At 38.8% G+C, this 12,471-nt stretch overlaps 1 protein-coding gene across 4 annotated transcripts in view; it reads right to left on the bottom strand.

Annotated features, from left to right (window-relative positions):
• Window positions 1-2,136: 2,136 nt before the first annotated feature.
• The window catches only part of VIPR2 (vasoactive intestinal peptide receptor 2), a 50,369-nt gene continuing 40,034 nt past the window's right edge, over window positions 2,137-12,471 (bottom strand). Inside the window, exons 10-14 of one of the 4 annotated variants that reach the window (XR_014589998.1) lie at window positions 12,251-12,342; window positions 9,439-9,568; window positions 9,311-9,352; window positions 6,147-7,724; window positions 2,137-5,114 (exon numbers count right to left, since the gene is read on the bottom strand). Coding sequence is in view for 1 of the 4 variants with exons in the window: in XM_083860676.1 (XP_083716802.1) it covers window positions 7,554-7,724; window positions 9,311-9,352; window positions 9,439-9,568; window positions 12,251-12,342 (435 nt within the window). In the remaining 3 variants the exon portion in view is untranslated. Of the gene's footprint in view, window positions 7,725-9,310; window positions 9,353-9,438; window positions 9,569-12,250; window positions 12,343-12,471 lie in introns of all 4 variants that reach the window. The other 3 variants (XR_014589999.1, XR_014590000.1, XM_083860676.1) reach the window with 3 other exon arrangements.

Here is a 12,471-nt window from a genome sequence, read left to right on the forward strand (position 1 = left end):
ATAGTTATTTAATGGTTTGATGCAACATATGCTTACTTATTAAATGGTTTGATACAATGATTACACCTAAATTGCATGTCAGCCAGCTCATAATAAATCCCAGTCTATGTTGAGATAAGGATATTAAAATATAGTTGATTGTAAGTAATAGAACTTAACTAACAGGGAACATTTTATTTTATTCTGTTGGACACATGCAGTTTGATCATTTAGGACTTTTTAACATTGTGCAGGGAACCACTGACAAACTGGAACGACCTATACCTCTCCAGAGTGACTGCTTTAAAAAAGTCACCCCCAAACTCCACAGACAGGGCAGTGTTGCAGGAGGGGCACACACAGACTCGGCCTTTGTGGAGGAGATGTTGCTTTTCCTGAACATGGGCTCTCATGAGCTCCCTGCTCCTCCTCAAGGTCTGTGTCAACACTCTGCCACCTAAGGGCTGACCTCTGCCTTGGTACAAGCAGAACTGGGAACAGTGCTGGGAATAGCACTGGAAGTGGGAGATAAATGGGGATTTGGTCTATGCACTGTCAGGGGAAAACAAGGTGTTCTCTAAAAGTAACCTCATTCTACAGTCCACAGCAAACTGAAACACACACACAGTTTGCAATACTTTTTATTTAACTATCTGCCTTAGTTGTTTGGTTCAGCTCTCTTCCAGAGGATGAAGGGAAGACAAATGGTCTTTCTGACTCTTCCACCCTCCCATCCACTTATCTCCTTTACCTTTTCAAGTGTCCCAGTTAGAAGCTCCTTGGTGCAATCAGAGGAAAGGCAGTGTGTGTATTCACATACAGTTTGTGCTGTATTCACAGCTGCCTGTGGCCACTGGGTATGAGTATAGAGATAAGAGATTCTTGCAGCTGATACTGCCCAGTGTGACTGTGCGGGAGTCATCAGAGAAGCGTTTCCTTTAAGCTGCTTCTGAAGTGCAGACTCCCTTATTCTTCCCCTCCACACTGCTTTTATTCTGGGCATAACCATTCCTCTAATTATCCAGAACTTTTTAAAGGGATCCACTTCTGCATTTGGGAGGACTCAGACTTGCCATGGAAACCTGCAGGTGCTGCTGCCAGAACTGATGGGAACCTGTCCAGTGTCCCTGATCATCTGCCACCCTGGCTGTCCTGCATGCTCAGGCTGATCGGCTCCATAGCAGCTCACTGTGGACATCAGGGTGGTCTGGTTGTGGGGCTGCCCCTTCAATTCTGAGGGAGAGAGGGCGTGCCTGTGGGCAGGGACACTGGAGTGCTTTGCAGATGTGCTGTTGGTTGCCAAAGGGTCCAGACTGATGCAGCTCCTACAAGAACCCACACAAGGTGGGCAGGATGAGAGCTCAGGTCTCCCAAAGGCTCAGAAGAGCCCCCTGGGTGGTGTGGCTTCTGTGATTCACAGAGACACACAGAGAAGGGGATGGACTCTCTGGTCCATGACATCAAAAAAGGCTCAATCCTCTGTGCCTGCTTGGTGTCACTGCCAGGGCAGAGATTGCCCCATAAGATGCCACCTCCTCCCCTACATGTACTCTCTTCTCCCTCTGGCCCCATCAGCAGCACACCACTGCCAGTCTTTTCCCTGTGCCCATTCCCATTACAGGTATAGAAAAAGATACACATCTTCTAGGGAAAAAAAAACATGTTATATGGTGTTGCCTCTACAGGAGAGACTTCCCTTTGTTCTCAGCTTTCCTTTGTTCTCACTGCATACTCCTGACAGACACCTTTTACTTCTGACAGACACCTTTTACTTCTGACAGAAAACTGGGCAATCAAGTTTTAAGCAAGCTGTGATAAATCAAAAATAGCTGCTGGCCATGGAGATGGTGCCATACACAACTTATGGGATCACCTTGTTCTGCTCTAGCTGTGTGCCACCCTCATGCCCCTATAAGAACATTTAGGTTACAGAAAGCTACATATTCTTCAGTGAAGCTAGGGGCTCTTTTTCTTTAACATGTGTGTCTAACAGTTGCTGAATTAAAAAGTGAAATATTAACTTAGCCACATCCTTCAGCATGGTCATGACCCACTGAATCAGTATGAAAACTACATAATTGTACACAATTTTTAAAAAACATAAATAACAGAATTTTTGTGCAAAACTTTTAAAATTTTTATTTTCTGATTCCTCTTCAGTCCATTATGGTGTTATTGACTATTATTATCTGTAATGGCATAAAGATGTAAACACTTATTTGTTCACAGCTTTATATATAATATCTCAGAGGAGACTGTTAGGTTTGTGACATTAAAAACTGAAACCAGAAAAAAACAAGAGCAAAACCAGAAGAAAACTATAGTGAATTACAGTATGAAATCTATTTACACACATTAATCTATACAACATCATAATCTGTACATTTTGTAAAAAATAATCACATTCATTTACATCATCTTTAATTTTTACCATACTTGACAGATATAACAAAGATGACAAAGGAGAAATTTGAAGTAATACTCATACTAATGTGCTAAGACAAAAAAAGCTGCAGGTAATCATAAACTTGTTACAATGCTTTGGGAAATAGAGGGGTTTGGGGACATTGCAGTCACTTTTTTTAGCTGACAATGGAAATGTTCCTGACATAGATTTAACTAAAACTTGCTATCACTGGGCAGAACCAGATTCAACACAGAGTGGTTAAACCATATCACAGAATGCTCCTTTTAAATGTTATCCTGATGTACTGTTGTAACATACATGTTAGAACACTTCTTATATTTTTTCAGCAACAGAATAACACTGCCTCCTAACTTCTGTATTTGGTCATGTCAGGGTAGTACTGACAGCCCACAGCTGATATAGGCACTCATGGTAACGTGAAGGTACTTCTGTTGGTAAAAGTATTTCCTGCATCACTATGTACAGACAGTAATTGTTCAGGCAATCACCCCCATACACGTAGCAGCTTTGTCTGCAGGTTACTTGCCAGTTCTTTCTTTTCATCAGACAGATTCAGGGCTTGATTTTCCTTAAGGAAAAAATCTGTATAGACTGAATTTGGACTTTATCCCAAATCCCTTTGCTGAACTGGGCAAATTCACAGTTAACAGATGATTTTTAGAAAAATAGAGGACAAATGATGCAGATGATTCATCTTAGTCTTTGCACATGGACTGTATGACACATGCACATGGCAATGCCTTATTTCATCAATCTGCCCCAGACAGTGTCTCTGGTTTGCTGGGGGTCTATACCTGTTGCTTTCCCCTTTGGCACATTAAAGGCAAAGAGAAGCCTAGGGTGAAGCAGGACATGAAGCAGATGCTACGGAGTGGGGTAGGATGGCTCCAACTTGACTGCAGAAGTTTTTTTGTAATGCTATTTGCCACCAGTTATCTATTACTGCTACAGTACAGTCCCATCACAAGCTTAGATTGGGTATTCCTTGGCTGGCTACCTGCAGTGCAACACAAAGAAAATTTTGGGTACTGTAAAGCACTTTTCTTTAGCATATGCCCCCCTCTACAAAATACAAAACCCAAACATCTAAGCCAAAACAACAAACATTTGTAGGAAGCTGAGGCCAGGCAAATCAAAATGGGACGTAAGGCTGTGGGCTTTATCATGGAAGGAAGGGACACCTGGCCAGATGAGCTGCAGGATCCTCCACTGCCTGACCTTTTGAATTACACTGCACATTTCTTGGAGGATAAGTTTGGCCAACCCAAGGTATTTGGCTTAAAAAGGAGTATCTGTGTAATATTACCCAGACAGCTTAATGATCTCTTCTGGAGGGACACATCTTACCTGATTCTATCTATGGAATGAGAAATCTAAGTACTAGCCAGCTACCCCAGGCTCAATTTATAGTAAGTACAGAGAAAATTAAGTCCAGCTTACCTGCCTCAGATACCCAGCTGAACATGGAAAGAGTCATCTTCAACTAGTGCCTATTTCTCTACAATGACTGTGCAAGGCACTTTAAAAGCGTCTTTAGCTCAGAGACAAACATGCAGCTTTTAGACACCAAAACCAGGGCAGATGAATTTCACCTGAGTTCATCAAGCACCCAGCTGAAATCGACTCTGCAGAGGAAAATTTAAGTCAGTGCCCATATATATTTTTTAATTGTGGGTAGTAAGTGAAGAGCAAGCTGTCACTGTGTTCCTCAGGCATCAGCAGCAGGTAATGCTGACAGAAATCACTCAGAATTAATGGTGCCTCCAGGGGACAATTAACCATGATACTGGGAGTAAACTGTATTACCATTCTTGTTCAGTAAGTACAAGCTGTGCTTTCAATGAGGATGGAAAGACCCCAAGGTTTCCTGCCTTAAAGACTTTACAACTCAGTTTGGACCCTGATGCAACCAAAGCGAGAAAGGCAGTAAAGGAATAAAGAAAGGGAGGTGCAGGGAAAGGTTACACTTGTCTTGCAGCCTCCACTTCCTCCTCTGATGCTGCTAGGACTGAGTGAGAACTAGGACTAGGCATGACAGAATGATGTTGCATTACATTGTTCTTTGGAGCCACCACAGCACAGAGCAAGAGCATTTAATTCCATACTCCTCAGCAAAATGCAATGAAAGACAACGGCATGAGAAGCTTTGAACAAAGTTTCATGAGAAGACATGAACAAAGTCATGTTCTGGCTGCTGTAAAGAAGGAAAAAAATTACCAAGTTCTAGATTTGTCAAACTGTTCTGCACCTTTTACAGGCATTTCTATATCATGTGTATCTGTCCACAAAAAGGCAGCTGAAAGCCAAACTGGTGATAATAGGGTTGATCCTGTAACTTTGCATAAAATTATTTGGAAATCAGAAATTTTTTGGGAATAAAAACATAGAGAGCACTGCCCTCTATGTCTTTGCTGCCATGATAATGGTTGCACAAAGCATTATGAAGTTAAACTGTCTCACAAAACAGTATTTAGATTATCTGCATTTATATTATCAATAGAGGGATTAGGTTCTCCAAAGTACTGTACTTTTCACTGGTTTGAAAGAAGTACATATACAGCACCTTTCTCTCCTGAGTGCCATTCTTTGCATGTCCACATTGTCCTTTACAAACTTAGTGATACCTCTATGGTCTCCCACTGCAAATTTCTCATGTGTAATTTCACCCTACATGAAAGGTAGAATCAAGCCCAAATGCATCTGCACCCTGTAAAAGGAAAGAATGCTGGTTTGTTGCAATATAAAATGTATTTCTTATTAAGGCTTTTCTTTTTTATTACCCAGAAATAATTAAAATGCAGATTTTTTTTTCCATGCTCACCTAATTAGAACAAAGACAGTTTTCTCTAAGACACAATGTGTTATAAACACATATAATTGGTGATGCATCATGCAGAACAGACTGGTGGAAATGACTGCCTGAAACATCTATTTCTGTGCTATCATTCTGTCTGTGTGTCAACTCGCTCACATAACCTCATTTGAGCAAGAAGATGAGCACACTTGAATGCTTGTCACGTGTGCCTTTCTACCCTAGAAATTAAGGGAAAAAAAGAACATCCTGCATGTCACATCTCAGGGAACTGAGCAGTCCCACTGCCACTGTAGACAAAGCATCCTAATGTGCACAGATGTGTTTAATTTAGGTGTAAAAGCAGCTCCCAAAGCTCCAGTGGGTCTTCATATATTTGCAGTAAAGAGCTTGTGGTAAGTAAGCTTGTGGTAAGCTTTTTTCAGAGATCCAGGAAACATGCTAAAGTTTAGCAGTGTTTCCTCATTTTAGAGTCTTTGGAAATATATTTTGTTTAAATACATGTGTAGGGGCACCTCTTTAGACCCCACAGGAATGACCTTGGGTAGCCTATTTCCATCCAGAATCTCATAATTACTTTGCCAAGCAGAAAACCTTATGAATGATCTGGAAGTGATCAACAGCTTCTTAAAATTAATTTTTTGTAAGTGACAATTCTTAGAATGACTGTTGTTTAACTCAAATGATACCTACTGGTGTCATGTAACATTGACCATGTTCTGCAGACATCGTGTGAACCATGGAGCCCTTTCTGTCTTTGGTCTGACAAAACTTTGCGTGACTCCATGGCAATCCCATTAAAACAAATTGTGTTTGACTGATAAATAGCTGGATTAAATCAGACCAAGAATTGTAGCAATACTTTGAAAGCTGCCGACAACATTTCCTGTATTGGTAATATTTTCAAGGAAGTACAAATATGCCTACCAAGAGATGCTCTTGCTGCTATTCTTCCCTTTATCTGGAAGGAGTAGGGACCTTGGATTCTGCTGGCTCCATAAAATCTGTTATCTGAAATGGTTTGTATGAAAGGCAATGGTTTGTATGGAGATACTCATGCAAATACATATTATTCCCACTTGTAATGTAGGGTGGGCATGGTTAAATGTTCACATGGGAAGAGAAAATCACTGGGTTTATTTCTTTTAAAGAGTGGAAATGCTATGTATGTTTTTATAAGACTGTCAGCTCTCTGCCTTTTTTTTTTTAATATGGCTACATAAGAGTCTTGGCATTGTTGAAAATTCCTTCTTTATGCCTTTTATGGTAATTTTTCAGGATTCTGTCTAATTTTTTTTTCTGAACTCATGGTCAAGACTAGATTTTAAATTATTTCAGATAGATATAGAACTGAATAAACCTAAAAGAATTTACATTTTTCATTAAATGTGAGTTATAACTTCACTGCAATATTCCTTGCGGTTTGCAGTCAAATATGTTTCTCCTAGAGACAGATTTCAATGATAATACTGTAAAAATTGTATTTTCAATGTGTAATGTGCTATTCAAGGCTGTTTATTCTATCTGAGGCTGCTTTAGCACTAAAACATACCTCTTCAGAAAATTCCTTCATGAAAGATCAACACAAATCTCTGACTTTAAACAGAAGACAACAGCTGAGAATGACTACATTCAAAAGTAATATTCTATATGGACTGTAAAGGTGGCCCCACACTCTGCACCTAAACATTAAACGAGGCACTTTTGAAAGTAACATGAGAATTGGAATCAAACTCTGTAGAAAGCAATCTCTGCAATTTATACCATTAGCCTAGAAGTACTACCTTTTTCCCCTCTGTGTAAATCATGTTCATGATTTCCTGGATTAGCACGCTGAACTCCCAGTGCGGTTAATTATGGTCTTAGATTTATTTTTTTAAATTATTTTATTTTCCATAATTAGAAAAGAATTTCCTAATCCTTAAGGCAATGTTTCCTTAAGTATAAATAAAGTGTAAGAAATTGTCTTTCTTCCAATCTTAACCCTTACATGTGACAAAGAAGTCTGCATTGAGCAGGATACCCTGCATGGATCTTGAAGCCATTTTCGAAAGTAAAGGGACCTTAATGGAAAATGAATTTTTGAATTGTTCTGGCTAGTAAGCTGCAAGAGAACATCAGAATTAATATGAATACCATTTGAACAAAACAGAAAGCATCCATGTGACAGACTTCTCCACTATTAACCGCTTGGCTGTGCAAAACAATTGCCCTAATACCAACATGTAGAAAAGCAAAGCACTAAACTGTACATTTTATAAAATATCACATCAAGCTGCATGATGAATGAATGATATAGCCCACAGTTTTTCATGTTTAGGGGGATCTAGCTCATTATATCATGGTGGTCTCTGTCTGCATAAATGAGTGAGCTCTGGAATTCCTGTGGAGCTGGGAAACACTTTCTGATCCATTTCGGGAAATGGAGCTGTGGAGTCTGTAATCTCTGCCTGCTGTCTGCTTCCAGCACAAACTGCGCCACTTCCTTTTCAGCTCCCCCTGCACCTGTGTTAAAAACAAGATGCACAATATGAGCTGAAAATTTTCTTTCATGTGAGGAATTTTTCCACATCTATTGGCTGTCACATGGGGATCTCTAGGAACAGAATCATAGAATGGTTTGGATTGGTACAAACTTTTAAAGATGATGTAGTTCTACCCCCTTCCATGGGTAGAGACAGCTCCACCAGACCAGACTGCTCAGAGCTCCATCCAGCCTGGCCTTGGGATGGGGCTTCCACACGTCTCTGGGCAACCTGTTACAGTGTCTCTACCACCCCCACAGAAAAGATTTTTTTCCTTCCTAAATCTACCACGTATCAGATTAAAAGTGTCCTGACACTACAGGCCCTGCCAAGAAGTTTTTTGCCATCTTCCTTATGATCCCCTCTTCATGTACTCTAAGGTGCTGTGAAGTGTCCCCAGATCCCTCTCCCTTCCAGGCTGAGCAATCCCTTCTCCCTTAGCCTGTCTTCATAGGATATGTGTTCCACCCTTCTGACAACTTTTGTGGCCTCCTCTGGACCTGCTCTAACAGGTCCATGTCTTTCTTGTACTGGTGACAATTCACCTCTCCTGACCTGCTGGCCATGCTTCTTTCAATGCTGCATAGAGTTGGCTTTTTGGGCTACAAGTGCACATTGCCAGCTCACAGTCCATTCTTCACCCCCATTCTCTGTTGGATGGTTCTCAACCCCTTCATCCCCCAGTCAGCACTGCACAGACCCAGGTGCAGGACCTCGAACTTGGCCCTGTTGAACCTCTTGAGGTTCTTTCCCCCTTCTCCATAAGCCTGTCGTGGTCCCTTTGGATGGCACCCCTTCCCTCTAGAGTATCCAATCAGTTTTTACAAAGGTCACATAACTGAGGCAAAGGCTGCCTACACTGTCTGTGAAGAGATGCCCTAAGGTCACTTCCAAAAATCAATTTTGTATCACTTGTGCTGCAATGTTGGGTTTTGACATGGAGCTATTTATCTCATGTACTTAAGGCATAGAATCAAATGATTAGCCCCAAATCAGGCATCTCATGTACATCAAAGACCAGGAGAGCACTCAGGAGAGCTGAATGTTAATTGTGCAGGCAGGTGTCTTCTTCAGACAGATTCCTTCTGTCAGACACTGCAAGGTGGCTGAAGTCAAAAGGAATTCCCTGAATCTTTCTCGGTTGAGACTGTGAAAACTATGACATGCTGAGCACTTCTGAAAATCTGTTGCTGTTCTGAGGTTTAGATACTGACAGAACATTACCCCTAAATGCTTACTAATGGTATTTCAAGTTCCAGATGAATTTTCAGGCTTGTTGCACCTCACTTGCACATTGCTTCTAACAGAGCTAGATTAGATCATGCTAAATAGCAGAAGACACTAACACCTCAGTTTGCAAGGAATTAGATTTTAAACAGCTCTTAAAGCTCCTCACCCAGCTACACTGACTTCTCCTGTTGTATAAAACTGTCACAAATATATTCCACTAATATGAATGCAGACATCTTCTGAAACAGTTTAGCGTATCAGAGCAAAATTATAGAGACACTTATACATTTACTAAAACCAATATTTAACATTCTCTGTAGGAAAGGTGAGACTTACTTCACTGTTCAAAAAACAGTACAGGACTGCAACAATCAACCCCTGGAAAGAGACAATATTCTTTTGTTAGTAGGCAGCACTCACCTAGGTCAATAAAACTTCTTTTGAATAAAAACCTTAAAATTTACCTGAAAAGATCCCAAACACAACTCAAAGATTATTTTATAATTGTTGGAACTGCGGTCAGGAAATAGAGCAAACACAGTGTAGTGAACTCCAAATAACGGAATAAGCAACAACGTGGATTTTGCAAGTCTCCTGGGTAAAGGAAAGAGAAAAGGCTGAAATTTAATGATGAGCTCTTGTTTTACTGAGATGAATGTGTAACTCTATAGTTAGTCTGTACATTGCACATGCACAGTATACAAGCAGTACCTAGGAAATATAATCCAGATCATCTCAACTGTGAGATTTTCATGAGCTCCAAATACTAAAACTTCATAGCTTTACTGATGGTATTAAGCACACACCATTAAATAATTTTCAGTGTTGTCAATTACAGAGCACAATTTAGCAGAAGATACTACTGAAGTTAAGGAAAGAGAACTTTAAATTTCTAAGCAGAACTGCTCTGACAAACAGCTTGTGAAACTACTGGAATGATAAATTGCTACTTTTACCTTATCTGTCATTTATTTCACTCTAATAACACCAGTTTTATATATTATACAGGGCCAGTCATGCACAGTTTTGGATGTCTGGTATCAGATAAAATTTGAGAAATTATAATGTTGAATTCCATAATTCATCAATGTCTTGATGAATATAACTTGATTCAACAATGAAAGGATGCTGTTGTGAATTCACATATTTTAACAGAAAAGTTAAGGTACTTCAACTAGTTTTATGTTTTTCAGTGTCATTCTTCATGGCCTTGCTTTGTTCATAATGTCCCAGGGCTGCATCTGTTTATGTGGAAATAATAATTTCTGACAGCAAAGCTTCTCAAGACTAGTGAACCCCTCACATCTAAAGATGATACCAGAAGCAGGAACAAATAGAGATTCCTTAGCAGAAAAAATTAATTTACAACTGGAGGAGATGACACTGGCAGCAAATTTCCTGGCTTCCCAAGTGAAATGGAAAACTGATTTTCTTTGAACTTAGCCTTATTCACTACAAAAGTAAACTGAACAACAAAAAGGATGGAATCAGCTACAACAAGTTCAGAGGAAGGAAAGAAAAATGCTGACTTACATGAGTAGTATTCATTTTAGATTAATATTTCACTCCATGCTTGGCTTAGTAATTTTTGTCTAGTTGATGCTACTTTCTCTATATTGCACTTATATTTTAGTAAAATAACAGGACAAACAAAACAGCCTTATTCTTCTCTGCATTTTAGAAAATGCATTTGCAATGTTATAAATGGGCCACCCAACTCTTTTAATTTGCTCTGTAGATGCAGTTTCTTGAGGAGGTTAATCTACTTTCCCGTGGGTATTGGCTAAAAACCAGAAATGCAAACTTAATCAGAGAGTCAAATGCTAAAAACAAAGAATTTACAGGGCTGAATAATGAAGTACAAGGTTGCTATTAATGTGAGTATTTCATATTATAAAGTGCTACAGTAAACTGTGGAAAATAGTCAGACTGAAAGTAAGGGAATGCCTAACATTCAAAAAGTAAATAAATACCACACAGAAGCAAAGAAAACTTTATGTCACAAGAAGTAAACTTGAGTATATTTCCTGCTTATAGGTTGGCCATTGTGCTACATAATAATGTGGCAACTGCACAATTTCATCTAGACTCAATAAGCTCTCCCACATGTTTAGATAATTGAATCAGCAAACACAAAACAAGACCCTTGTAGCTCTGCAAAACAAATGTGCAGGTCAGTCCAGTTGTGTTGACTTTTCTGTGTCACACCAAAATTTTTCACTTTTTGCATCAAACGTCACATTGTCTGCAAAACACATAAGGTCCTGCAACTCTTGGCATTAACAATATTCTTTATTTCTGCATGCCATGTTTTATCAGCTTTTAGAACAGGAATTCAGTATATTTTAAAGGAAGAAAAGGTGTTATCCAGGAGCACATTTTCAAAGGCCACTCACACGGCTTTGGAGTTTCAGTGTTTGTGTTAGGTTTTGTCACTGAAGTATCATATTCACACACTGGACTTTCAGAGTCTGTGTCTGGGCTTTAAAATAAGACCTACTAAAACAGACTCTTGATTGCAGATTATTACATATCCAGCAGCTCTTATAAAAAACAATTACAGATTTAGCAACAAAGAACACAACCAATTTTAGCAATGCATTTGAATTGTGCCCCAACATCCCTTGATTTTAAAGCTGTGGAAACAAAGAGACATTTTAGGATTTGATGTTGACACTAAAACACAAAAGAAGAAAGTCTGAACAGAACTTCTGTTGATGTAAGTTCTACAGATCATTCTGTAGAACAGTTGATCTAAGCCAGAAACAATTGTTTTCCTCTAGAAGAGTAGGATGGTATTTTAAATCAATATAAAACATTATACCTAATTTAAAAATTTTTGGTAACAATGTAAGTCCTTTTCAGTTCTAAAAAATATATTTAAGTATTTTAGAAATTTTAGAAAAAGGTTTTAAGGAGGTTGAAGGAAAATATTTTGATTTTGAAACTTTTCCTAAATCAAAATGAAACATTTATATATCAAAAGAAAGATATTACTCTCCATATATTTTGTATCAACATATTCATTCATGGATTAAACTCAAATTCAAGACTAGCTTGTTGGTCTTTCTGAAATTAAGTATTTTTTACTTAATTTAGTGTTTGATAAAAATACATTTATCTCCATTTCAGCATAGTTGTATTTATTAAACTATATCTAAAAGTAGTTCTAAATTAAATGCAATTATATTAACACAGCAGTTACTGGTTTTCAGCAGATGAAATCTTAAAGAGATTATTTTGGTTCTGTCTATAATATCTAAAAATATGACTCACTTGTACTGTGACTGGTCATTTCCTCCGACATCTGGAGATCTTAACTTCTGCAGCAAGATTCTTATAATGCTAATGAAAAGTATAAAATTCACCTGCAAAGAAAACAAATATAATGATGATTTCTGAATTCTCTGCTCAATATGCAGCACAAAGAAATGCTTATCAAGTCAGACAGGAGTCAAGTCAGCATAAGAGTGGAGCACCTCCCTCCAGACCCCCTC

The sequence above is a fragment of the Zosterops lateralis genome (assembly GCF_965231275.1).
Source record: "Zosterops lateralis genome assembly, chromosome: 1".
NCBI lineage: Eukaryota > Metazoa > Chordata > Aves > Passeriformes > Zosteropidae > Zosterops > Zosterops lateralis.